Below are 27,947 nucleotides of genomic sequence, written 5' to 3' on the forward strand. Positions count from 1 at the left end.
ATAGTTAAAAGCTTCCGCTGCGGTTTTCCGGTTTGGTTGGGCGCAGGTGGCCCGTTAATTAGCGGCGCTTTCGGTTCCTCTTTTCCCCGCTAGCTACCGCCGGTGGATTCCACGTGGTCTGGCTGCGAGCTTCCCTGAAGCCCCGTGCTTCCCTGAAGCCCCGTGCTGACCGAACCTGACATACTGCCCCCCTGAAGACAATTCCCCCCCCGGCTCTATTTCGGCTTCCCGGGGTATTTCTTGTAAAAGTCCCGCACTAGGTCCGGTGCCCTTATGTGGGTTTTACTCACCCATTCGCTGTGGGACTTGGGAAAATGTTTCCATTGCACTAGGAGCTGGGTCTGCCCCTTGTGCCTCCGGGCGTCCAGTATCTGGTTGATCTCGAAATGCTGCTCCCCACCGACCATGATGGGTGGTGGCACTCCCTCTGTCTTGTTCCAGGCGTTCCCCGGCTGGTGCAGCTTTAGCAGGCTGCAATGAAACACCGGGTGGATCCTTCCAAGGCTTTTCAGGAGCGTCAGCCTGACGGTTACTGGATTGATGACCTCTGCAATGGGGAACGGCCCCACAAACCTCGGGCTGAGTTTTTTCGATGCCTGGTGCGTCTTTAGGTTTTTCGTTGACAGATATACCTGGTCCCCCACTTTCCACGGCTCCTCGGGGAGCCTCTTGTGGTCCGCATGTTTCTTGTAGTCGGCTTTGGCTCTTTGCAATGCCACGTGCGCCGCTCGCCGGGTCACGTCGATTTGGGCGAACCAGGCGTCCAGGGAGTTGATCTGGGATTCCGGCTGAGGCAACTCCGGCATGGGGACGAAGTCTCTCCCGGTGGCTACTTTGAACGGAGAGAACCCGGTACTCTTGTGGACGGCGTTGTTGTATGCCACTTCCACAAATGGTAGTAGCTCTGCCCAATCGTCCTGTTGGTGCCCCACGTAGCAGCGCAGGTACTGTTCAAGCCCCCCGTTCAGGCGTTCCGTGGCTCCGTCCATCTGCGGATGCGCTGCGGAAGAAAGGGCTTGTTTCGTCCCCACCCGCTTCAGGAACTCCCTCCAGAACCGCGCGATGAAGTTGCCGCCCCGATCGCTGACGACCCGTCGGGGCGCGCCGTGGAGCCGGTAAACATGTTGCACGAACAGTCTTGCTAACCCCTCTGCCGTGGGGACTCGCCGGCACGCTACAAAGTGCGCTTGTTTAGAGAATAAGTCCGTAACCACCCAAATGGCGGTCTTCCCCTTACTCTCCGGGAGCTCTACTATGAAGTCCATGGCGACCTCTTGCCATGGGCCGTCGGGTTCCGCTACCGACTGGAGTAGCCCTCTAGGTTTGCCTTTGGCCCCTTTCGCCGTCGCGCACACTGGGCAACCCCCCGAGTACGCCTCCACGTCCTTACGGAGCGTGGGCCACCAAAATTGCCGCCGGATTAAGTGGAGCGTCTTTACGAAGCCGTAATGCCCCGCGCTCCGGCTGTCGTGGGCTCTTTCCATGACCTCCCGTCGGCAACCCTCGGGCACGTACAGCTTTCCTTCGTGCCACCACAACCCCTCTTGGCAGGTTAGCGCCTCTCGGTTCTGCTTGAGCCAAGCGTCCCGCTCCGCCGCCTCCGCGAACCCTTGCCTTACTTCAGGCGCCGCGTCCCGTCGCTCCCCCTTGGTCTGGCTTCGGGTCACCGCCTTTGCAGCCAGTCTGCTGGCAGGGATGATGGAGTCCACGATCTCCTCCCGTAGGCTGGCGTGCTGGGGCATGCGAGACAGTCCATCTGCTAGGAAGATGCGCTTCCCGGGGATGTGTTTTAGTGTGAACCTGAACCTCCCGAAGTACTGGGACCACCGCGCCTGTTTGGGGGATAGCTTACGCGGGGTCTTCAGGGCCTCGAGGTTCTTATGGTCCGTCCACACCTCGAACGGTTCAGCTGCCCCCTCCAGTAGATGCCTCCACGTGGCCAGTGCCCACTTGACTGCGTACGCCTCTTTCTCCCACACCATCCACCTTCTCTCCATCTCGGTGAATTTGCGGGAGGCGTAGGCGCATGGGTGGATGGCCCCCTCCGGGCTGGGCTGGAGCAGGACTGCCCCCATTGCCACGTCTGACGCATCTACTTGGATTATAAACCGCCGATCTGGGTCAGGATGGCGCAGGATCGGCTCCGCTGTGAACCGCCGTTTTAGCTCCTCAAATGCCCCCTGGCATTCTGCAGTCCACGCAAGTGCCATGCTGGGCTTGGGGGTTTTCCCAGTGCCCTTGGTCTTCAGCAGGTCGGTTAGGGGAAGGGCGATTTGGGCGAAGTTCGGGATAAACTGTCTACAGAAGTTCGCAAACCCTAGGAAGCTTTGGAGTTGCCTCCGGGTTCGCGGCGCTTCCCAGCCCAGGACATCCTTCACTTTCGCCGGGTCCATCTCAATTCCCCGGCTGGATATTCGGTAGCCGAGGTAGTCTAGTTGCTCTCGATGGAACTCGCATTTCGATAGCTTCGCGTACAGCTGTGCCTTCAGCAGTCTCTGGAGCACCGTGCGTACCAGGCTCACGTGCTCCGCCAGGGTTTCGGTGTAGATGAGGATGTCGTCCAGGTAGACCAGGACGCCCCGATAGAGTAGGTCGTGCAGCACCTCATTTATTAGCTGCATAAATACCCCTGCGGCCCCTTTTAATCCGAACGGCATCACGGAAAACTGGTAGCTTCCGAGCGGCATGTTGAACGCCGTCTTCCACTCATCTTTTGCGCGGATCCTGACTCTGAAGTAAGCTTCGCGCAAGTCCAGTTTTGTGAACACCCTCCCCTTAGACAGATGCGACATCAAGTCCTTCATCAGGGGGAGGGGGTATTTGTACTCCGTGCTGATTGCGTTCAGCCCCCGGTAGTCCACGCACATTCGAAGCGAGCCATCCTTCTTCTCCCGGAATAGTACCGGGGCCGCTAATGGCGACTTCGCGGGTTGGATGAACCCCCGCGCCAGGTTCTTGTCTATGAACTCCTGCAGAGCCCCCATTTCTCTCCTTGACAGGGAGTACATTTTCGGCTTAGGCAGGGTCGCCCCTGGCTCTAACTCGATGGCGCAATCACTGGGCCGGTGTGGTGGGAGCTGGTCGGACTCCTTCTCCCCGAACGCTGCCGCCAGGTCTCGATACTGCCTCGGGATTCCGCCGCCCGTCGTGGGTTCCCCGGGCCCGGCCTCTCTCTTTGCGGTTGTCTCGCCAGTCGCCGCTGCCTCCCCACACCTCGGGATCGTTGCGGGTCTCTGGGGTCCCGGCGCTGCTGCTGCTGCTGCTGCTGCCGGCTGGGTCTCAGGCTCCGTCTGCTCTCGCCCCGTCTCCCGGTATCCCGGACCCTCCACTTGCCCGTCTGTGGTTGCGGCCGCACCCGTCTCCATGGCTCGGTCCCCTCGGCTCTCGCACTTCGCCGGCCTGTCGACCCGTGGGTTCCGTCGTCGTAGCCACGCCAAGCCGAGTACCACCGTGTAGTCGGCCACCGGGACCACCACAAATCTCAGTTCTTCCCGGTGACTCCCGATCGTCATCTGGACCGGCTCGGTGTAATACTGAGCTGCCCCCCCCCTGCCAGCGTGCCGTCTAGCTGGCTGAATGCAATGGGCTCCCGGAGGCGCCTCAGCTGTAGTCCGAGCCCTGAGACCACAGCTGGGTGCATCAAGCAGTGGGTGCAGCCTGAGTCCAGTAGCGCCCGCAGCTGTGCCTCCCCTCCGGATCTCACCCCCCGGATGTGTATTCTCACCCGGAACGGAGGGCAGTCCTCATCTCCTATTGGGTCCGCGCGCCTCGACTCCTCTGCTCGCACTGGGACGCCGTTCAGTGCGAGCGCACCTCGTTTCCCGCCGGCTCCGAGTCCTCTCCGGAGGACGCCGTCTCCGGGGTCGACCACCCCCCGCGTCCTTCCTCGGTCACCGCCGCCACTGCCCCCTTCCACGGTCGGTCGCCGGCCCTTTTCCCGGTCGCACGCGGGGGCTTGACTTCAGGCCGTGGTGGGGCTCCTTCCCGCTCCGTCGGGCACTGCGCCGCTCGGTGGCCTCTGCCTCCGCACCGGAAGCACAGGTTCAGGGCTCTGGTCGCCTCTCGCACCCCGGTGGACTGCCGCCGACTGCTCCGCCTTTCCTCGGGGGTTCTCTCCCTCGGCTGGTCCCTCGTCTGGTCCCGTCGCCTCGCGCTCTGTTGGATCTGCCGCCACGCCGATTCCGCCGTTCCGGCCAGCCAGATCCAATCTTTCACTGTGGACGGGTCATCCCGCCCCAGTGCCCGCTCCAGGATCTCTGGATTGAGCCCCCTCTTAAAATACTTCACCCTCAGGGACTCCGGCCAGTCCGTGAGCTTCTCTGCCAATCTCCGGAACTCCAGGGCGTACTCTGATACCGACTTGCCCCGCTGTCTGAACTGCAGGATGTCGTCCTCTGCCCGCTTGGCACTCAATGTGTCCTCGAATCTGTCCCGGAGCGCCTGCATGAAGTCCGGGAAACTCCGTAGTTCCGCCGCGTTGGCATCGTATAGTCCGATCACCCAGCTAGCTGCTTGACCATCTAGCAGCTCGGCCACGTAGGATACTCTATCCTCGTCCCTAGCGAATAGGTGACCACCCCTCTGCATGAACCCCCTAACGTGCGTCAAAAAGTGCGGCAGCTGTTCAGGGTCCCCTGAGAACTTCCCAGTGATACCTCGAAGTCTCAGGGCGTCTGTCGCCCGTCGGTCCACCGACCGGGGCGTCGTGGGCGGTGCCGGCTGAGGTGCCGGACCGCCACCCCTGTTGCTCGCCCCCTCGCTCACCGCAGGTGGTCCCACTCTCTGTAGCAGGGTCTGGAGCATCGCCTCCATGGCGTCTAGGCGCCGCTCGACTCTCTCCTCTAGTCGGGCGAACTTCTCGTCCCACTCGCGGTTCCGGGATCCTGAACCTCGGGTCATCGTGACGCCTGAACCGTCTGGCCCTTGGTTCACGCCCATCGACCACCACTCGGCTGGAGGGCGCCCGGTCCTGGCCGCTGTCCCGTCGCTCCCGAGTGGCTCCGACCGCAACTCCTCGAGCCTGGGTTCCTCGTGCTCCAGCTGACCCACGGATTCCTCGTTGCTGGTCATGCCTGTATTGGAAAAGGAAACACTCCTCGGTGGTACCGGGTAGCGCTAACGGTGAGTCCTGGCTTTATGTAAGGTTTGCCCCGTTCGACAGAGAAACTCTCGTGACACGTGTGGTTCACAAAGAAGGTTTACTCATGCATAACGTAGTAGTCACAAGCAAAGCCAGGACTGGCTTGGTACAATTGCATCACTTGTTATATTCCCCCCTTCCCGCGCTTTTTTCCCGCCCCGCGATCACGTTGCAGCTGCGGATTATGGGCCCCCAATAATCCCCCTTGATTGTTCATGATGGCAGGATCGGTCAGGGTCTATTGTCCTTGATTGCCAGTCCCCCTCCGGCTGGGTTGGTTCCTCCCCGTTACGTGCAAGCCCGCGGGTTCTGTGCTGCGTTGCAATCTTTTTTCGCTGCCTGCGGCCCCGTTCATTGCTGGCTCGCGCCGTTATCAGTTTATAGTTAAAAGCTTCCGCTGCGGTTTTCCGGTTTGGCTGGGCGCAGGTGGCCCGTTAATTAGCGGCGCTTTCGGTTCCTCTTTTCCCCGCTAGCTACCGCCGGTGGATTCCGCGTGGTCTGGCTGCGAGCTTCCCTGAAGCCCCGTGCTTCCCTGAAGCCCCGTGCTGACCGAACCTGACACCCACTGCATATACTTGGATATATTGGTAATATGATAATATGACTATGCACATTTGTATTTGTAACCCGCTTTGACTCGCTGTTCGATGTTTGATAAGATTGTTTTTTAAGAATAAAAAAGTTTAATAAAAAAAAGATTTAAAAAATATGCTTCTCTATTCTGTCTTGAAGACACTATCCTCAATCCCAAGGTTCAACAGCATCAATACTCTTTCTGCCCAGCTTCTACAATTTTTGCTTCCATACATTGTCACAGGGAAAACTATTGCCTTTACAGCTCTGATCTTTGTAAATAGATGCTTCCTAGCCTCTGAATATCTTCCCCAAAGTCTTGGTTGGTCGTGCAGCAATTTGTGATTTGTCACAGTTCCCCTGGCCATGTCTTTGCTGTTATAACTGGGCTCTTCTATCTCTTTGTGCCAAGGATATGGTCAGTTAGATTTCAGTGTGCTCCTTCTGCTGATGTCCATGTACAGAGGCATCATTTTGGTTGTTTGAAGACTATGTTAGCAATGATAAAATTGTTCGATTGCTGGAAAATGTTAAGTTTTTCTCCTGCTTCATTTGTGTTTCCCAGGTCATAGTCCAACTATGTTTTTCTCTTTAATATTTCCAACTTTAGCATTACAGTCTTCAACCACAAGTAGCACATCTTGTTTGCATGTTCTGCCAATTTCAGATTGAACTTGACTTTGTTATTCAGTCGTTAAGTCGTGTCAAACTCTTTGTGACCCCATGAATCATATTGCGCCAGGCCTTCCTGTCCTTCACTGCCTCCCTGAGTTGGCTCAGTTTCATGCTCATTGCTTCAGGGATGCTATCTAACCATCTCATCCTCTGCCGTCCTCTTCTCCTTTGGCCTTCAATCTTTCCCAGCATCAGGGTCTTTTCCAAAGAGTCCTCTCTTCGCATTAGGTGACCAAAGTATCTGAGCTTGAGCTTCATTATCAATCCTTCCAATGAGCAGTCAGGGTTGATTTCCTTTAAGATTGACTGGTTTGACTTCCTAGCAGTCCAGGGGACTCTTAAGAGTCTTCTCCAGCACCACAGTTCAAAGGCATCAATTCTTCGGTGCTCAGCCTTCTTTATGGTCCAGCTCTCACAGCCATACATTACTACTGGGAAAACCATAGCTTTGACTATGCGGATCTTTGTCGGCAAGGTGACGTCTCTGCTTTTTAATATGCTATCTAGGCTTGCTATAGCTTTCCTCCCAAGGAGCAAGCGTCTTTTAATTTCATGGCTGCAGTCTCCGTCTGCGGTGATCTTGGAGCCCAAATAAATGAAGTCTGTTACTGCTTCCATTTCTACCCCTTCTATTTGGCAAGAATTGATGGGTTCAGATGCCATGATCTTAGTTTTTTTAATGTTGAGTTTCAAGCCAGCTTTTGCACTCTCCTCTTTCACCCTCATCAAGAGGCTCTTTAGTTCTTCTTCACTTTCTGCCATAGGGTGGTATCGTCTGCATATCTGAGGTTGTTGATGATTCTCCCTAAAATCTTAATTCTGGCTTATGATTCTTCCAGCCTGGCATTTCTCATGATGTACTCTGCATATAGGTTAAATAAGCAGGGTGACAGTATACAGCCTTGTTGTACTCCTTTACCTATTTTGAACCAATCGGTTGTTCCATGAGTGGTTCAAACTGCTGCTTCATGGCCCGCATACAGATTTCTCAGGAGGCAGGTAAGGTGGTCTGGTACCCCCATCTCTTTAAGAATTTGCCACAGTTTGTTGTGATCCAACAATCAAAGGCTATTGCATAGTCAATGAAGCAATGAAGTAGATACTTTTCTGGAACTCTTGTGCTTTCTCCATGATCCAGTGAATGTTGGCAATCTGATCTCTAGCTCCTCTGCCTCTTCGAAACCCAGCTTGTACATCCGGTAGTTCTCGGTTCACGTACTCCTAAAGCCTAGCTTGTAGATTTTTGAGCATAACTTTGCTAGCATGTGAAATGAGTGCAATTGTGCGATAGTTTGAGCATTCTTTGGCGTTGCCCTTCTTTGGAATTGGAACGTAAACTGACCTTTTCCAATCCCATGGCCACTGTTGCATTTTCCAAACTTGCTGGCATATTGAATGCAGCACTTTAACAGCATCATCTTTTAGTATTTTAAATAGCTCAGTTGGAATACTGTCATCTCCGCTAGCTTTGTTGTTAGTAATGCTTCCTAAGGCCGACTTGACTTCGCTCTCTAGGACGTCTGGCTCAAGGTCAGTGACCACACCAGAGTGGACATCAGGGACATTAAGATCTTTCTTGTATAGTTCTTCTGTGTATTCTTGCCACCTCTTCTTAATCTCTTCTGCTTCTGTTAGGTCCCTGCCTTTTTTGTCCTTTACCATGCCCATCTTTGCACAAAATGTTCCCTTGATATCTCCAATTTTCTTGAAGAGATCTCTAGTCTTCCCCATTCTATTGTTTTCCTCAATTTCTTTGCATTGTTCGTTTAATTCTTATCTCTCCTTGCTATTCTCTGGAAATCTGCATTCAGTTGCTTATATCTTTCCCTTTCACCCTTGCTTTTCGCATTCCTTCTTTCCATAGCTATTTGTAAAGCCTCATCAGATAGCCATTTTGCTTTCTTGCATTTCTTTTTCTTTGGGATGGTTTTAGTTGCTGCCTCCTGTACAATGTTACGGACCTCCGTCCATAGTTCTTCAGGCACTCTGTCTACCAACTCTAATCCTCTAAATCTATTCATCACCTTCACTGTGTACTCACAAGGAATATGATGTAAGTCATACCTGAGTGGTCTAGTGGTTTTCCCAACATTCTTCAATTTAAACCTATATTTTCCAATAAGAAGCTCATGATCTGAGCCACAGTCAGCTCCTGGTCTTGTTTTTACTAACTGTATAGAGCTTCTCCATCTTTGGCTGCAAAGTATATAATCAATCTGGTTTGAGTGTTGACCATCTGGGGATGTCCTTGTGTAGAGTCATCTCTTGTGTTCTTGGAAAAGAGTGTTTGCTATGACCAGCTTGTTCTCTTGACAAAACTCTATTAGCCTTTGCCCTGCTTCATTTTGGACTCCAAGGCCAAACATGCCTGTTATTCCGATTATTTCTTGACTTCCTACTTTACCATTCCAATCCCCTATGATGAAAAGGACATCTTTTTTTTTTTGGTGCTAGTTCTAGAAGGTGCTGTAGGTCTTCATCGTCAACTTCAGCCTCTTTGGCATCAGTGGTTGGGGCATAGACTTGGATTACTGTGATGTTGAATGGTTTGCCTTGGATTCGCACTGAGACCATTCTGTCGTTTTGAGGTTGTACCCCATCTCTGCCTTTCCCATTCTCTGATTGTCTACGAGGGCTACTCCATTTCTTCTAAGGGTTTCTTGCCCACAGTAGTAGATATAATGGTCACCCGAATTAAATTCACCCATTCCCGTCCATTTCAGTTCGCTGATTCCCAAGATGTCGATGTTCAATCTTGTCATCTCATGTTTGACCACATCCAGCTTGCCTTGGTTCATAGATCTTACATTCCAGGTACCTATACAATATTGCTCTTTACAGCATCGGACCTTCTTTTCGCTTCCAGATACATCCACAGCTGAACGTCCTTTCGGCTTTGGCCCAGCCGCTTCACTCTTTCTGGAGCTACTTGGAAATGCCCTCTGCTCTTCCCCAGTAGCATATTGGACACCTTTCGACCTGAGGGGCTCATCTTCCGGCATCATATCTTTTAGCCTTTTAACATTGTCCATGGGGTTTTCTTGGCAAGGATACTGGAGTGGGGTGCCATTTCCTTCTCCAGTGGACCACATTTGGTCAGAACTCTTTCTCATGACCTGTCCGTCTTGGGTGGCCCTGCATAGCATAGCTCATGGCTTCATTGAGTTATGCAAGCCCCTTCGCCATGACACGGCACTGATCCATGAAGGGGATCTAAACTTGACTTTAATACTCATCAACTTCCTCTTCTTTTGCCTGATTGTTTGGAGCATGAATTTGGATAACCACCCTATTGAAGGGTGCTCTACAAAGTCTGATATTGTTCAGTCACCGATCAAACTGTATCCAAGTATTTCTTTGTTACATCCTTCCTGATTATGAAGGCAATGCCATTCCTTCTTAGTTTTTCATCTTCTGAGTGGTAGGTGATGTGGTTTTCTGATGAAAAGTGTCCAGTTCTAGGCCATTTCAACTTGCTGATGCCTCTGATGTCAATCTGTAGTCATTTGTTTCATCTTTCATTGTGTTAAGCTTTCCCACATTCACACTTCTTACATTCCCTCTGTACTTGTGTCTTTGCAGCTTTGGGTTTGCTTTTCCTGCATGGCAACATCGGTGTCTGGAAGGCTTTAATCTATTTTATCTTTCATAAAGACCATAAGTCCCCTTAAAGATCTTCAGCTCTTCCTCAGTAGAGTGCTGAATGCCATCCCACCTGAGGGTCCCATCATCCAGCACTATATTAACCATTGCTTTATCTTGTACCTCCGTGTGGTTTTCTTTCTAAGAATTAGAGCAGTGCGTTATGAAAGATAAATAGAAAAGGAAAAATGTGGATTGATGGTAAATGCTAAGTAAATACTAAAAATACAAAGGTAACGCCAACATTCCTGTTTAGTGAGCCTGTGGTTGATGGTAAAGAAGGAAAGGCACAGTTTTGTTTTCTTAGATGAAGGTAGATTAATCCGAGCCAATAAAGGATCATTGAAGGACACAGATGTCTTTTTGACAAGAGGCAAATCTGGATATTTAAATCAAATGAGACACTGTACGGCAGTGAAAGCTGGAGTTGAGAAAGAGAGAGGAGTTAGATACCTTTGAATTTTGGTCTTGCAGGCAGTTACTCAGAGTACTGTTTGCTGGAGGAAGAAGCAAGCCATTGTTCTTAGTGACATCTAAACTGATTGTTCTCTTGAGGTGGTGATCAGAAAGCAGAAACTCAGCTGCGCTGGCCATGAAAGGTTTGAAAATGCTCCTGTTTGTCACCAAGGATAGTTGATAGGTTTGATAAGGAGGGCATTTGTCCATACAGTCCCCAATCCCCAGGGATCTGGCCCAACTCGATGGTTCCTAATTTCATCCTGTGTCGCTAGGAGTAGATCATGAAGATGGATGAAGCTCCTATGGCTTTGGGGAATGACTGATCTTCAGTTTAAATGTTCAGGGGAAGAGGCACCAACAAGGGTATCTGTCACAAGCTAATATTTCATCATGATGACTCCACTCTTACAAACGTGCATGTGGTACCAGCAAGAAACTCTGAAAGGGATGGGGTTTGTATCCTGAAGTCCCCAGGGGCATTTTGCCATTTGCCTTCTCTTGCCTCCATTGTTGACGCTCATGGCAGCCATCACCTTCCCTTAAGATAGACTATTCTGCTGAATTCACCATCAATTGCATTCGCATCCAAGCGGAAGAGCGAGTGGTGACTTTGTCTGTCTCTCTGGATCATTTGTAATTTTGTGACATCTTGTCTCAAATTATACACCTTCCATAGCCACATGGAATTTATGGCTATTCAAGCAGTTCTGACAAGGTATATTTTCCTTGGGTGTGCCTGTTTTTCAAGGTGTTGTCATAGACAGATCCAACTTATTATGTGTTTATCCAACTTATTATGTGGTAATAAACCTGCTTTAGGTCTTAATGAAAAGGCAAAACGAGCACCACTTCGGACTGCAGTCTCGCATATGCGGAGATTTCTGATTTCAAAGGACAAAAAATTTGCTTTGCTTAATGGTAAGTAATGAGTTCCACTCTGAATGTGCAAAGGTATTCCTGTCCCCAAGGCTGCCACCTTCTAGCTAGATTGGTGGGTTACAGCAGAATGGAAGAAGCATTTAGCATCCATCTGCTGCTTATACACCTTCGGGCTCAGGGTGATGTCAACCCAAACTAAGAAGGAGAAAAAATTATAGGGAAAAAAATCAAGAAGCTATCAAAATTCGATGTGAGAAAGGCTGTCTAGGCTTTGTCACAGTGTCCTCAAGGGGACACTCAAGTCTGGTTTAAAGAAGAGGTGAGCTGAAGAAGGCTTGAATTCTTTTCCAAGTCAGCTCCAAATTGGTGTTGCAGAAGCATCAGGAGCTGTTAAAATGTCCTTCTCCTTCCAGACAGTAATTAATTTGGATTGGATCTTTTAATGGTTGGGGGCCAGAGGGAATGGTGTCAGGAACCAGAATCTAATCAAAGTATGAGGGAGCCAGTGGGATGGAGCCCAAGCCAGTGGTGAACAGGAAAGGTGATCTGTTCATTCGTTCATTCTTTTATTTGCTTTCTCACTACTCACAGACTCACATCCTAGCAGTTCACATGTCATTTAGAAGGCATCTTTTCTGCAGAAACCTGCTAGCCACCCAGCCTCTCCACCAAGATGCCAGTCCACAAGACACAAGGTTTAGGTCATCATTCTGAAAGGCCAATCTTACCATGGTTCTCTATGCTTTAGTGATACTTGCCTCCAGTGGCCTTGTAACATCTTGCTGCCAGTGTCCTCACTGGGAAGAGGGAAGAAAGACTCTTCCTAGCTGCGTAGGTCTGCAGATAACTTCAGAGGATTGTTTCGTGCTGGTGTATGAAAGGATGCTAGGAAGTGGACTCTTGATAGACTTAGAAGGCAGCTTCAGATCTAAATAGGTGTACATGCTATATATGTTTCAGATACTCAAGTGATCCTGGAAGCTGAAAAGTTAGCAACAGAGTTGATTCCATGGGCTACAAAGATTAATGAACTTGAAGCTGAGATTGGTAAGTTTCTCACAGATTTTTTAGATAGGACTCTCAGGTGACATCACAGTGACAAAGAGTTCTCCAGAAAAGATCCAGTAAGCCATGAACAACAGCCCAATCCTCCAAGCCCAGGGGATTCAAGGTGGACAATCACACATACAATGGTGCTGGAGGCCATTGGTGGGGGTCCGGGCAGTGCTGACAGTGAGAGGAGCTTTTTGCCTGTTGAGATTGTCCGGCCAGTGTGCATCCTGTTGAGATGTGTTGGTGGTGGCAGCAGTGGCAGGAATGATGGCATTGGGAACGGTGGTGGCTTGATGCCTGCAAGGCCTATGCCAGAGATAGACAGCCTGAATTGTGGCTTGCAATCTCTGAAGTCAGCCTGGGACTTGAAGAACTCCTGGATTCTGCCATGGACACTCTTCTAGGGAAGCCATCTTGTCTCCTTCTCCGTGACCAGAGTTGGGAAAGGGCAGCAGGGCAACCATTTTAGGGCCAATTAAATCTATGGTGCAGCTGCCACCTGGTGGACGGATGGTTGGTGAAGTAAGGTTTTGAATGGTGGGGGTCTTTCCCCCAGTAAGAATTGTCTGCCCTCCTGGGTGAGAGATGGGGGGGTGCGAAATTGGGGTGGTTGTTGTAGTCTTTGTGATTGTAGGCTACCCTTAGCCAGCCTGGTGAAAGCAGCTGGTGTGGGAAGCATTGATTGTGGATTGTGGGTGGGGGGATCTCAGAATAACCCTGAGGCACTGAGAGCGTAGGCTAAAGTCACCTGGGGACTCAGTTTCTCTGCCCCTTTGGGATGTGTGTTGATAGGTTGGGATCCCCTGTTTCAGGAGCCGTAGGATGTAGGGTGGGGTTGTAGAGGTCTTGGGGAGACCAGGGGCAAGTGATGGTGGTGATGGGTATGGGAAGTTATGGAAGGAGACTGGGGTGAGCCACTCATGGGGATGGGTGGGGTGGACCTTCCCCAGACATACCCGGCACACAATCTGGGGGTTCTTCTAGACTTACACCTCCTGCTAAAGAGAAGGCGGAAGTCATGGCTAGGAGGGTCTTTGTACAGCTCTACATTGTGCGCCTGTTCCACCTCTTCCTGGATCGGGAGGCTCTGCTCACAGTCACTCAAGGTCTGGTTACCTGCAAAATGGATTACTGCAATGTAGTCTACATGGGGCTACCCTTGAGGAGCATCTGGAAGCTTCAGCTGGTGCAAACTGCAACTGCGTGGACAGTTATGTGTGCCCCTAGGAGGGCACACATTAATACCTCTGTTATGTGAGCTGCATTGGTTCCCACTTTGCTTCTGGGTGCAATTCAAGGTTCTGGTTTTGACCTTTAAAGCCCTACATGGAACGGGACCAGGTTATTTGAGGGACTGCCTCTTCCCGTTTACATCTTCTTGCCCCACCAGGTCAGGCAGGAGAGATATGATACGAGTCCCATCTCCAAAGGAGCTCCATCTGGCGGGACTCGGAGGCTTGCCTTTTCTGCTGCGGCCCCCACCCTCTGGAACATTATTCCTCCCAAGGTGAGGTTAGGCCCCTCTCTGTTAGCCTTTTGGAAGGCCCTGAAAAGATATTTTTTTCACCAGCATTGGGGAACCCAGAGACAGCCTGCAACATGGCTGTATGAGATTAAGTGAGGGGTTATCTATTTATTTATAAATCAAACTTATATCACCGCCCAACTGCCCCACAAGGAGGGACTCTGGGCGGTTCACAACCAAACCGTTTAAAACCAATAAAAACATAAATAGTACAGTATAAAATACAATTATTAAATATGAAAGGTTGTTCTGTTTTCTTGGGTTCTATCTGTTTACCTGTTTACTTTTCTGTTTATTTTATCTATTTTGATTGATTTTAGATGGTTATGGGGTTTTCAACTGTTGTTGTGTTCTACCTCGCCCAGAGTCATGTGTCTGTGAGATGGGTGGCTATGCGAATCCTCTAAATAAATAAATAAATGAAATATACATCCGGAGTCCCATCATGCTGTTCCTTTTCCGGGCAAGCAGCGTCAGGCAGAGTGCAGAAAAGCAGTGAGAAAAAATAAACCAAGGCAATTACATAACGTAAGAAAAGGAAAGGAAATATAGCTGAATGTAGGTTAAAGCAACACCACTCGTCATACTTGTCAGAGCAACACCTCGTTGGGTCAAAAGCAAACAGCCTGAAACCAGACAGTTCATTAACATAAAGGGACAGGTTGAAATCGTCCTCACCCCAAAGAGAGCAGTTTCAAGCCTGTTGCACCGGATGGGTGGGAGAAAATGGTAGAAGAACTAAAACCTTGATTTCCGTGTAAGAAGAGCTTGGATTTAACCCCTACCAGTCCCTCGAGTTCTTTGCAACGACTCTGTGATCTTCTGTGCAATTCACCCCCTTATCCCCTGCAATGCACGGGCAGGGGAGGGGGAGTGGCAGTGGTCATCAGGGAATCCATATTGGCCTTCAGGGGTCCTGCTTCACAAGAGGCTGGATGCGAGACCCTGTTTTTGAGGTTGGGCACACGGGATCAGTTGGGAGTGTTGCTAGTGTACCAGCCTCCCTGCTGCATAGCAGCCTCCCTGCCTGAGCTGCTGGAGGCCATCTCGGGGTTGGCATGGAGTTCCCCAGACTTATGGTCTTGGGGGACTTTAATCTGCCGTCCCTGGGGTTGGCCTCGGAGGCGGCTTGGGAGTTCATGGCCACCATGGCAGCCATGGGCCTATTCCAGGTCATCTGTGGGTCAGTGGTCACACTCCAGACATGGTTTTCTTGTCGGAGCAGTGGCAGCGTGATCTGGTGGGAGATTTTATATTATCCCCCCTGTCATGGTCAGATCACTCCCTGGTGGCGGTGGGATTCTCCTATGCTGCGCCCCTCTGCAGGGAGGTGGGACCTACTTGAACGGTCCGCCCCCTGCGACTGATGGACCCGCACGGGTTCCAAGGGGATCTGGGGGTTGTTCCTGGGGCCTTGCTACATGGCTCAGCGGAAGCTCTGGCCGCAGCCTGGAACAAGGAGGCAGCTGGGGTCTTGGACAGGATCGCGCCTGTGCGTCCTCTCTTGGCCCATCACCCCCGGCGCTCCCCGTGGTTAACGGAAGAGTTGAGGGAGCTGAAAAGGACTAAGAGACGTCTAGAGCGCTGCTGGCAGAAAACTAAGGATGAATCTGACCGAACACGGGTTAGAGCTGCTATTAAGGCCTACCTAGTGGCGGTAAGGGCGGCGAAACGTCAACATTTCTCCGCTCTTATTGCATCCTCAGAGTGTCACCCTGCAGCCCTGTTTAGGGTCACTCGGGCCCTCCTGGGGAAAGGGGGGGCAGAGGACTACTTGCAGGGTCGTGCAGAGGAATTTGCTGAACACCTGTTGGATAAAATCGCTCAGATCCGTTCTCAGTTGGAAGCCAAGTGTGGAGTAGGTCCAGGGGAGTTGCCCACGGAGCGTTCTTGCCCAGTTATCTGGGAACAGTTTGATCTTGTTGCCCCTGAGGAAGTGGACAGGAAGTGGAAGTGGAAGTGGAAATGCCCCCGGGGCTGTCAGTGTGACTACCTGTGGTTTAGATCCTTGTCCCTCCTGGTTAGTTAAAGCTACCAAGGAGGTGACCTTAGGGTGGGTTCTGGCGGTGGTTAATTCATCCTTGCAGGAGGGGGTGTTTCCGAAGCCTTTCAAAGAGGCTCTGGTCTGCCCACTCCTCAAGAAACCGTTGCTAGACCCTACCCTTCTGGACAATTTTTGTCCAGTCTCCCACCTCGGTTTTTAGGGAAGGTGGTGGAAAAGATGGTCGCGCGGCAGCTTCAGAGGATCCTGGAGGAAACGGATTATCTGGACCCCTATAGTCAGGATTCAGGCCCAGTTATGGGACAGAAACAGCATTGGTCACACTTTTAGATGATCTCTGGCGAGAGTGGGATGGGGGGAGTGCATCCATCCTTGAGCTTCTTGACCTCTCAGCGGCTTTCGATACCATCGACCATGGTATCCTTTGGGGTTGGGGCTGGGTGGCACAGTGGGGCTGGGTGGCACAGTGTTGTGCTGGTTCAGCTCCTTTCTCCAAGGCCAAACCCAATCGGTGTTGATAGGGAGCGAGAGGTCCAGCCCCCGGCCCCTCCTTTGTGGGGTGCCGCAGGGGTCAGTGCTTTCACCGCTCCTATTTAACATCTACATGAAACCGCTGGGTGAGATCATCCGGCACCATGGGGTGAGGTATCATCAGTATGCTGATGATACCCAATTATACATCTCCATCCCAGGTGCCTTAGGTGACACTGTGACTGTCCTCTTGCGGTGCCTGGAGGCTATGGGGGCCTGGATGGGGGACAACAGGTTTCGACTGAACCCCGGTAAGACGGAGTGGCTGCGGATTCAGGGAGCCTCAAGATCTAGGAGCTTGTCATCTTTGGTTCTTGATCGGGTCGCACTACCCCAGACAGACACGGTGCGTAATCTTGGGGTTCTCCTGGACTCACGACTCCTGCTCGAAGAGCAGGTGGCAATCGTGGCTAGGAGGGCCTTTGCACGACTTCGTGTAGTGCGGCAGTTACACCCCTTCCTGGATCAGGAGGCCCTCCGCACGGTCACTCATGCCCTGGTCACCTCCGGGTTGGACTACTGTAACACGCTCTACATGGGGCTACCGAGTATCCGGAAGCTACAGCTGGTGCAGAATGTGGCAGCGTGGACAGTTCTCAATGCCCTTAGGAGAGCACGTATAACACCACTGTTGCGTGAGCTGCATTAGTTACCAGTCTGCTTCCGGGTCCAATTCAAGGTGTTGGTCATTACCTTTAAAGCCCTTCATGGCACAGGACCAGGTTATCTGAGGAACTGCCTCACCCCAGTCATTTCAGCCCACCCCATTAAGTCCACAGAAGGGGCAGGTTGCAGACCCCACCGGTCACGGAATTTCGATTGGTGGGGTCTAGGCAGAGGGCCTTTTCTGCTGCAGCTCCCGCCCTATGGAAGGTCCTGCCTTCTGAGGTCCGGTGTGCCCCCTCCCTCATGGCCTTCAGGAAAGGGATCAAATCCTGGCTCTGCCAGGCCTGGGGGCCGGAGGGGGGTGCGCACCTGTGGAGATGGCTGGTGGGGTGATGGGTTTGCCCCCCCCCCCAGCATCTTGCAAGTTTTTAGGGCTAAAAATATTATACGAGGTTCTTAGGACATTTTTAATATATGTTTCTTTTTAATTATTTATAGATTTTACCCCATTGTTGGAGGGACTCGTGTTTTTTTCCCCTTTTTTATTATTGTGAGCCACCCAGAGTCACCCATTGGGGGAGATGGGCAGCATACAAGTTTGATAATAAATAAAATAATAAAATAAAATAAAATATAAAATAAAATGTCCCTCTGACTTCTAAGCTCTAACTAAGCTTCCTCATAGTTTATCTCTCAGTGCATTGCTGAACCAAGGAATACCGCAGATTCTTGCTTCCTCAGTGTTGAGCCATTTCATAGCTTTCTTTTTCATTCTCACACATGCTTCATTTCCAACTTTTTAAGTTATCAGTTGACCACATTTCTCAACCGGCCAGCTTCGAACAAACTCTGGGCAGCTTTGCTACCTGTTTCCCCCTTCGCTCTTGATACCTCTCTCTTTGCACAGGGATCAGGAATGGCATTTTTCCAGTTGCCAGGCGCAGATGTAATTTTCGCATACTTATTAAACAAGCTGCACAGCCACTCCAGAAGCAAACCAAATGGATATTTTAACAGTTCTCCTTTATGCTGTCCACATCTGCAGACTTCGTCTTTTCCAAGATGCTCACAGCATTTATGACTTCGGCTTCTTTCATGTTTTCTGGGATACTAACAGTTACAAGATTTATTTCAATTCTACTCTTTCATGTATTGCTATTTTACTCATGCAGATCTCAAAAATACACCTTCCGGATTGTCACACACAAACACCCCATGCTCTTTTTGTTCCTCCTATCTTTCGTGTGCCTTAGTCTGACACTCCTGAGTGGCTGAATTTCAGCAGGGACGCAGAGGGGCATTTTTATACTCCAGATGGACGTTTCTTCATACACCTTCCAGAAATCGTTGATTTCCACCTCGTTCCTAATCATTTTATCATTTTTGGTTTTAACTCTGTTTGCTCTGCTAGAGGCTCCTTAAGGAACCCTATTTACCCATTTCCAAACCCATTTGTATTTCCTTCAAAAGAGCTGTAGATTTCTCTGCTTGTTTCAATCTTCACATTCCTTGCTCTCTTTGAATACATTCTTTGTAAACAGCGCGTTCCTTCGATACACTCTCTACAGGATCTTTCCTCCTCCTCATTTTTCTAGCACTCATTCCCTCCCGTGTATCTTTCCCTCATCCACAGCCTCCTTCCCGTCATCTTTCCACCCACTGTCTTTTTTTCAGACTTACCCTTGCCCATGCGTTTCTGGCCCTTTGGAAGAGAATTCCTTTCACTCTTTCAAGAAGTTGCCCTGTTGTGATGGGCTCAGGAATAGTCTCGAGGACCAGAAAGAAGAGCTCTTGCTGAAGTGTATAAACGTTTATTGGAATTTGAAACAGAAGAAGAACAAGTGAAAGAATGCATGATAACATGGGCTAAAATTTTTGGTTATAATATAGAGATGGAATAATGGGGAAATGTGTGGCTGAAGGGATTGAAATTTACATTCTGTTTTAATTGTAAGGAGACTTTTTATAAGATGATGTACTGTTGGTATACGTCACCAGAGAAATTGCCTAGAATGTATAAATACCCTTCAAATTTATGTTGGAAATGTGAAGAACAAGAAGGACATTTTGTCATCTTTGGTGGACATGTAAAAAGGCTGGAAAAATTTGGATCCAAATACATACACTGATTCAGAGGATTTTAAAGATTAATATGCAATTGAAACTAAAGGGGTTGTTGGGGGGGGGAGGGACTGATGGGCAAACAGTTGGAAAAAAGTCATGGCAGTTTGCTTTTGTACATGACAACTGTATGAGATTATTGTAAGATTCGGCACTACCCAGAATGAAGGAATGGTTGGTGAAGATGATGGAACTTGCAGAGATGGCGAAACTGACTTCTTTCATCAGAGAAAAGACAATATCTACATTTATTGCTTATGGGAAACACATTATAGACGTTTTGTGTGAAACAGAAAAACATGAACTGCTTAATGGATTTGATGATTAGACAGAATAGGTTATAGAAATAAGAGAAATATTTTGTAACCATAGAGTAAGAGGTAAACTTATAATTGCACTTATAACTGTTGTAAAGATCAGAAGCCATTTCTCTGAGTCTTTCTTTCTTTCTTTCTTTCCTACTTTCCTTTTATTTTTTCCTTTCTTGCACTTTTAGCTCTCTGTTTGATTTCTTCCTTTTTCTAACTTTATATTCGTTTGTGATAGATAGATAGATAGATAGATAGATAGATAGATAGATAGATAGATAGATAGATAGATAGATAGATAGATAGATTCCTGAGCAAAACTTCCATACATATATGTAATATATAAAATGTATGAAACTTTTGCTCAGGGATGGTAAAAGATGCCAATCACTGGAGGAAACACTTTGAAAGCTTGGTTATTGTCTTATGTGCTTTTCTCCTTAAAAGTTGTTGTAATTCTGGTGAAATTGTTAACCTAATTGTGCTTCTTCTAAATTTTCTTTCTTTTCTGTTTTCTCCCCCCATGTCAAAATGATGATCTGGCTCAAAGCTGACCTTCATTACAAATTAAATCATGACTGGACGGCTTTTAAAGACCATCTTTATTTCTTAAGTTATGAAGAACTAACTTTTTTTAGCATGCTATACGAATGCAAAAAATTTAAAGCTCATATTATTTCCATTGGAAGTCAAGCAGAGGAGGTAAGCATACTACCCTTGTCCCTCTGCTGATGAAATTGATTTTGTTGTTGTCTGAGTTTTGTGTTGTTCCCTTTGGCTTTTGGTCTATCACTGCTGTCAGCCTGTTCTTGATTTGGTGGAAAGGGGTCCCACCCTAAAATCAGCTGTGCCCGTGACTGATCCCTCTCCTGCATCGATTGTCTCTGGAGAATGTGCAAAGCAAGCCGCTTGGTTGAAAGCTGTCCTCATGCTTGTCAGGGATGCAAGAGAGGCTCAAATGGGTCTTGGGTGGGTGGGCGAGAATGGCAGGCTTGGACCCATGGCTTGACTTGGGGATCAAAGCAGGAGGGCACCACCACCAAAACTCAGCAAGTCTGCATGGCGGCTGAGGAGCAGCACAGCGGGCTCATTTTGAGTGGGGATTCCAGGCTCTTTCAAAACTCCACCTGCCCCCTCAAAGCTTGGCAGCTCCCTGCAACCTGCCAGGGACCTTTTTGGCGCAACGGTGGGATGGTGCGGCAGAGCCTGGCTCTCCCCAGAACCCGGCAGCTCACAGCAATTTGTTGGCCTTGGGGACCCACCAGCCTGATTTCAGCTTTTCCAAGGTACAGCCCTTTTGAAAGCCCACAGTTGGGCCCAGTTTTCAAAGAGGCTCAGTCAGCGCTGCAAACAAGGCTACTGTGCGGCTGTTGAGGAGCTGTGGACAGCTGCCAGTTTTGAGAGGGCTGGCCTTTCCTGCTAGCCGCCAGTGTTGTGGGACTCCTCCCTCCTGGAAGCCCCAAACACAGAGGCAGCGAGCAGCTGACCGGAGCTCCTTCTGCCGGGAGGAGAAGGGGAAGAAGGTGAGCGGGTGTGCCCTCCCCAACTGGAGTGGGCCAAGAGGCTGTTTCCCCCCCACTGCAGGGTCCCCTGGTGTGCATCTTGGAAGCCCTGCAAGTGGTTGCTGGTTTAAGAGGGACAGACTAGGGCCAGGCAGCCAGGGATGAGGGAGCCTTCTGGGCTGAGGATGAGATGAGAGCTAGGACTTGGGGATACGGTGGAACAACGGGGCTTTTACCATGGTTAGGTGCAAATGGGGAATGCCCCATAGACTAGGTTTGATCATGGCTTCCATGGTCCTACTATTGCATCCAGAGTGCACCCAAGCTCCTCCTTGGTTCCTCCCAGTTGTTCCATTGCTTCAGGAACTTGACACACCCCACTGTTTTCTAATTGTACCATATGGATTGCATTGCTGCTGCTTCTCCATTTTTGTTTCTGTGCAGGCTCTGCTTTTGAAAGTCTTCAAGGTGAGAATCTTTCCTGTATAATTTGTGATTCTCTTTTTTCAGGAGTTCTTAGAACGTGCACTTATGGACAAATATGGACCCTACTGGATTGGACTGAGATGGCATCCAGAGACAAACAAATGGAAATGGGCTGATGATGACTTAGCTTTTACTGTTGGGTAAGTGTCTAATCCAAGTGTATTTCTCTGTAGCCTAGCATCAACTCTGAGAGAGGAGGCAGTTGCTGCAATGTGAAGACCCAAATATATAATATTGGCACTTGTAGGATAATGTCACTGCACTTGTGTCATTGTTTTGGGGTCATTACAGTTTGCTGCAGATGCTGCTAGTGGAATAAAGCTTAAAAACTTTCTATAATTCTTTTGTTTTTCTTCCCTGGAAGTTCTTTGCATGCACAAAATCACCATTCCAGTATGCAATTTGACTTTCGGAAAGTGTCTTAGGGACTGATGGAGTTTTCCCAGTTCCAGTGACTGAGTCCTAATCCTGGTGAATGTCTAGGTGAAACTTTCAGGTGCATTTTTGGCATGGTGCTTCCTGTTGCCATCTACAGTGGTACCTCGGGTTACAAATTTAATTCATTCTGTGACTCTGGTCGCATCCCGAAATGGTCACAACGCGAAGGAAATTTTCCCATAAGGTTCAATGTAATTACTGTTAATCTGTTCTGGCGTCTGCGGACCACGCGTCAGGGGCGGAAAAACGGCCGCGCAGCCTGAGGCGGGGCAGAAAAATGGCCGCGCAGCCTGTGGCGGGGCAGAAAAATGGCCACGCAGCATGCATCAGGGGTGGAAAAACGGCCATGGACCACGTGTCAGGGGTGGAAAAATGGCCGTGGACCATGTGTAGCGGCCGGAAAAATGGCCGCGGACCACATGTCAGGGCGGAAAAATGACCGTACCCCGAGGCGGAGTTTGCACATCGAGGTAAATTTTTGCGGCCGGAGCTGGTCGTAACCCGAAAAGTTCGTTAGTAGAGGCGTTCGTATCCCGAGGTACCACTGTACCACTTGAAAGACAAGCCAACAGACCAGCCCTTGCCCCAGGATTAATCTGCTTCCGAGCCAAGATGGTCACCAAAGTTGATGTCAGAGCAAGATCCTACTGAATCCCAAAGACTGGATCCATCCATAAGCCTTGTCCAGTCTAAGTTATTATATCATTGGTTCATTCTCTGTACCTCCTGGATCCTTTGGACTTTACCTCGCAGTTTTTTTACAGGGAGGAAAACACATCTAGAGACACACGTTGTTCAGATAGAACAACATTTAAAGGATGCAAAGAAGGAATCAGCTTATTTCAATCCAAAGCATACAGTGTTTAAACATAGTCTCATCTAAATTCACATTTCCCTTTTGATTCTCCAAGCTCTGCCCCAATTAGGGTTTCTTCCTTCCTTGGCACCCAGCCTCACGTAGCTGGCAAAGAAGCGAGAACCACGTGGATTTCAAAAAAGCATATTTAGCGCTAGTTTGGGGTAAAAACATGATCTTGAAGTCTTTGCATCATTTGCTTACATCGTTTCTCCCCAGTCTGACTTCCTCCAGCTGTTTTTTTTTAATTTAACTTTATAATAATAATGAAAAATGCAAATACACTTGCAAAGACTGAGTGTTTTTCTGGCAAGGTAGTTGCTCCCTTGTGCTGCATCGGGGTGGGAGGGGAAACTTGCAGTGCTTGTAATTGGTGTTGCTGGCATTTGGGGGATGGGAATGTAAGTGCCTCTGTGCCCAATCTATATCTGGATCATGTGACTGCAGCCCCTCTATTCCCAGGAGAATGGGCACTTGCAAGGAAGTGGTTATGCAGAGTGGCACGAGTCCTGTGTGATCTCGAACTGTCACCTGCAATGGGTCTGTGCACTCCACTGCTGGTCCTTTTTGTGGCTGTCCATCTAGCGCCTCTGTCTTCATTGGCTCTCTGGGTTCTGCACAGAATCTTAGATGTTCCTAGCTCTGCGCTCTTCTGCACAGAGAACTCTGATGTTGTTCCTGGGATCTGTTGGAGCCACTCTCCCACTTAGGAGTCACAACCCCAAATGGTCCTACTGCCGCTGAGACCCCTTTGGCCTTTATTTTCCACATCCTCTCTAGTTCCTCCTTCAGGCCCTGGTCCTTCTCCAGCTTCTCAAACTCCTTCTTCCTGATGCTGCTGTCACTTGGCACCGCTACGTCTATCCCCACCGCTCTCTTCTGTTCCTTGTCAACAACCACAATGTCTGGTTGATTGGCCAGTACTTGCCTGTCTGTCTGGATCTGGAAGTCCCACAGGATCTTAGGCCTTTTTTTCTCCATGACCTTCTGTGGAGTCTCCCATCTGGACTTGGAAGGGTCTAGCCATACACTGTGCAGATGTTCCTGTACAGAATGCCAGCTACATACTTGGTGGTGCTGTTCAGTGTGTGCTGTTCCTGCTTGCATCTTTCACCCTGCCACTATGGGTTGGAGTGCCTCTGAGGCCTCTCTGCACAGTCTGCCCCTTGGGTCCTACCTAGTGTGGTAGACCCCTGCTTCTATGGATCTGGTGCTCAGTGCCTATTCTTGTGCTGCTATGATGAGTGCCTCGGTGCTGTCTTTTAGTCCAGCCCTTTCCAGCCACTGATAGGATTTCCCAATGTCAACCACCTCATCCCATGCAGGGGCTTCTCTTGCCATGGTACTTCCTCTGCTTGAACGTCTTCCCATGTCTGCTGCTTCCTCAGGCATTATAAAAGAAATATCCATCTCTCTCTCAATTCTCTTTCCCTCCTTATCTCCACAGTGGATAATAGAATGTCTGGGAGTGTTCTGGCTGTCTTGATGCCAAACAAAGCCTTTAAATCTTAAAGCTCCACCATCCAGGATTTGAATCTCCTTTAACACAAGCTCCTGGTCTTTCCACATCTTCACAACTCTCTCTAGGGTTTTCTCCCCGGTCTTCCTCCTTGTCTCAGGGCTGAAATCTCTGGATTTAGCAAACTGGGTTGTTCCTCCACTCCACTCTACTCCACATTAACCAGGCAATGTCCTCTCCAGCAGCATGTCTTTCAGCATTTGCAATATACCCCCCTCTGTCAATTTGCTTTTCCTGGCTCTTTTTATATTATTTTCCGTTTCCAGAACTTATATGTGCCACTGTACAAGTACCTTCCTGCATTTCCCCTTTCTGTCTTGTGCTGAGTCATCTGCCTCTCCTAAAACACACACACACATGATCTTGGCACAGACCCAGCTGCTTTTCTTCTGCCAGGCCCTTCAACCTGCTATATGCAACTTCCACAGTGTAACATAAAACATGAGCATTCACAATACAACTTAAAAGATAATGTAACAAAAATCCACAGTAACTATAAATAAAACATCTGCAGTAAATAACAGCATGAAACAATTGGTATTAACAAAGTCCACAACAAGCCTCTTATGCAATCATTACCTGCCATATTAAAGATATTTCACTAACAGAAACAGCTGCATTCTCAGAGCTACCGCTTGTGAAAATTCCACTCCAAAAGGCCCTCCAAGGAGCTCAGCTCTTACCACTCTCTGGAAGGCCACTAACATCAGTTATGGACCCCTCTGATTCAGCGGCTGAACAGGAGAAGCTTGTGGACACTCAGTTCAGGAGGCAGCAGGCCTTCAATCAACTGTGAGGAAAGGGTCAGACTCAGGGCAAGTAGCCGCTTCTTCCTACAGTGAGGAGCAGCCTGACCTTGGGAGAGGGCTGAAGAAGCCAAGGGGTGGAGATGACTTCTTGACAGGGGCGGGGGCACATTAACCCCTCTACTTAGGCAAAGCCAGAAACTCTGGCTATAAAACATCATGTTCCAGATCCTTCCCTTGGCGGTGCTCCTCTGGCATCTAATCCCTGCTTTCTCTTGATTGCTTGCCCTAAAATGGATCTTTCCTTTGGAAACATGCTAATTGCTTCTTGGTTGCTTGCTACTCAGTCTAGTGCAGTTTAAATTAACACTCTGAATTACATTCAGAAGCATATTGGCAACCAATGCAATACCTTTAGGACAGACGTAAAATGTTTATAGCAGTTAACCCCTGCTAGGAAGTGGGCCACCATAGTTTGCACCCATTGTAGCTTCCAAGCATTCTTCTAAGGCATCTCTACATAGATGCTCACATTCCATGGTGTGGTGATGTGGCCCTGAGTTTCTGTTTCAAAGTCTTTGCCTTCCAAATAGGGCCATTGGTAGCAAACAGCCCATCTAGCAATAGCCTCAAGTCTAGGAGGACCCCTGTTTAAGCCCTTCAAGGTAGACTAAACTAGGAAACCAGTGGCAGAATCTTGCCAGTGTGAATGCATTCCCCCCTCTGTACCCTTACTTTTGTGTGAACTAGAGAGGGGCTTGTCTCAGAGGTTTACTCATGTTACATTCTTGGCCTGGGATCAGGCTCCTCTGTCAGCCTTCCCAGGACAGGAAACATGACCAAATGAGCTAATTCTACTTTATTGTAAGGCTACATTAACAGAATCTTGCAAGTCTGAAAGTACAATCCTCCTGCCATCACCTTTATAGCCCAAAAAGGGAGGGAGGGTCCTTCTGTCCTCTCTTATCTGACTGTTCCTTAGGCAGCATCTCTTCCCCCCATATCTCCAGGTCTTTCTGATATACTGTTACACTTCTTATCTGACTGTTGCCTTGGGAGAGGCTCTTTCACCTGTCCTTCAAGGCCATTTCTTCTTCCCTCTACATCATAGATCTGCTCCCTAAGTAACAGTGCTTCCATCTTGGAAAACAACATGTGAGATGATTGGGAACCTCAGTAGACAAAGGCAACTCCATCTTGCTTGGGTTCAATTTTGGGGTGTTTTGTTCCATCTAGATCCTAGCAGTTTCCAGACACAAGATTTCCACAGCATCACCCCCTTGACCTGGGATGGTGATGTAAAATTCAGTTATCTTTAGCATTGTGATGATACTGAACCCTAAACTGATGAAGGACCTTCCCCAATAACTTCTTGCAGATGGATAATTATGGGGAGAGGGCCAAACACTGCTGTGCCCCACGAATGAGTAGCCATCAGCCTGACTTCTTCTCCCCTATCACCACCAACTGAGCCACCTGCTGATGAAACCATTCCAAAATTCTCCCCAAGCCCCAACTCTTGAAGCAGCCAAGAAGGATACCATGGTCCATATTTTAAAGCTGCATTGGGTGGACATAATGGATCTATTGGTCTTTAGAGATGCACCTGGAGATGTATCACCAGAATTCTGATGACACTCAAATCTATTTCTCTGCAATATCAACAGTGCAAACTTCCACTGAGGTGAGGGAAGAGGGTGAAGAGGGAAAAGATTTTACTCCTTTATCCTAAGTTTGTAAAAGATACTAATTTTCTGTGGCAGACTGATGGCTATTGTTTCTTCTTTTCAGATACTGGTCTGCTGGATATCCAAAGAAAAACCCTCCTAACCTATGTGTAAAAATGTTCAGTGAATGTAACACTACTTTAAAGTGTTGGGCTAATGAAGATTGTGCTGCACGTGCAAGGGGCATTTGCAAGCAGATTCCTGAAAAAAAATGGATGACCTAGCTCTTTGCTCAATGATGCAGAAAACTCTATTTGATGAAATCAGAAAACAAAGAAGTCAATCAGTGAACCTGCCTCTTAAAAATAGTTGCCCCAATCAGTTAGTGTGGAGGCATGAAAGAACTCAGGGCTTTGCCATCAACTTTCAAGTACCCTCTCAGTCCTGCTTTTGTTAAAACACTGTCTTATTAGGCAACTTAAAGGGTTAGTAAAAAATGAAAAAAGAACCTGTCTTTCCTATATTCATTCTATTTAGTTCAGAGATGGGCAACCTACAGCCATCGACCACTTAAAGCCACCCAGAAGCCGTGTGCATCCCATCCATCATCCTACGATTTGCCATCAAGGTCAATATAGAGGTTCGGTTTATTTATTCATCATATCTCTACCCTGCCACCATCAGTAAGCCTTTGTATGTGGCTTACATAGAATATAATAAAACATTTTACAACACCCACAGTGTTTTAACATATCAAACCATGTAAGAGGCTCAACAACAGCAATAAAAACAGTACTAAACAAAAGGACAAAAATAAAAGCAGTAAAATTGAGAATTAAAGATGATTTAATATCAGGGGAAGTCTCTCCCAAACAGCTCCATCTTCAACAATTTCAGAAATGCTCACAAAGAGGGGACTAGGTTAATATCCACTGGGAGGCTGTTCCATAACATTGACACTGCTTCAGAGAAACAGCACCTTCCTGCTTTAGTCCCCTGGACTTCCTGAAAATGTGAGATTTGTAGTGATTAATGTGTACTTTTCTTTGTGATGGTTGCAGTATCACTTCCTAGGCTTGCTCCAACAATTCTGGTTTTCTTTCTTTAAGCACTAGTAAAGCGGTCTCAATTTCAGTTCTATCATGCCATTTCCTTAACAGTTTAGCATTGTAGATTTACTTTTTCCTTTCTTCCAATTCAATTTCATAATTCACTGGCC

At 48.7% G+C, this 27,947-nt stretch overlaps 1 protein-coding gene across 2 annotated transcripts in view; it reads left to right on the plus strand.

Moving 5' to 3' along the window:
- LOC112543131 (CD209 antigen-like protein C) overlaps window positions 1-27,236 on the plus strand; it is a 37,707-nt gene extending 10,471 nt beyond the window's left edge. The window contains exons 4-8 of one of the 2 annotated variants that reach the window (XM_088128784.1): window positions 11,309-11,407; window positions 12,329-12,415; window positions 20,065-20,216; window positions 21,527-21,642; window positions 26,853-27,236. In XM_088128784.1, coding sequence (XP_087984910.1) covers window positions 11,309-11,407; window positions 12,329-12,415; window positions 20,065-20,216; window positions 21,527-21,642; window positions 26,853-27,012 — 614 coding nt within the window. In that variant the 3' untranslated portion in view covers window positions 27,013-27,236. The remainder of the gene's footprint in view (window positions 1-11,308; window positions 11,408-12,328; window positions 12,416-20,064; window positions 20,217-21,526; window positions 21,643-26,852) is intronic. The other variant, XM_088128786.1, reaches the window with a different exon arrangement.
- Window positions 27,237-27,947: the final 711 nt, after the last annotated feature.

Source organism: Python bivittatus, unplaced genomic scaffold, assembly GCF_059951505.1.
Source record: "Python bivittatus isolate LINGU-HERP-01145 unplaced genomic scaffold, Pbiv_v1 ctg000740_np1212, whole genome shotgun sequence".
In the NCBI taxonomy this organism is placed as follows: domain Eukaryota; kingdom Metazoa; phylum Chordata; class Lepidosauria; order Squamata; family Pythonidae; genus Python; species Python bivittatus.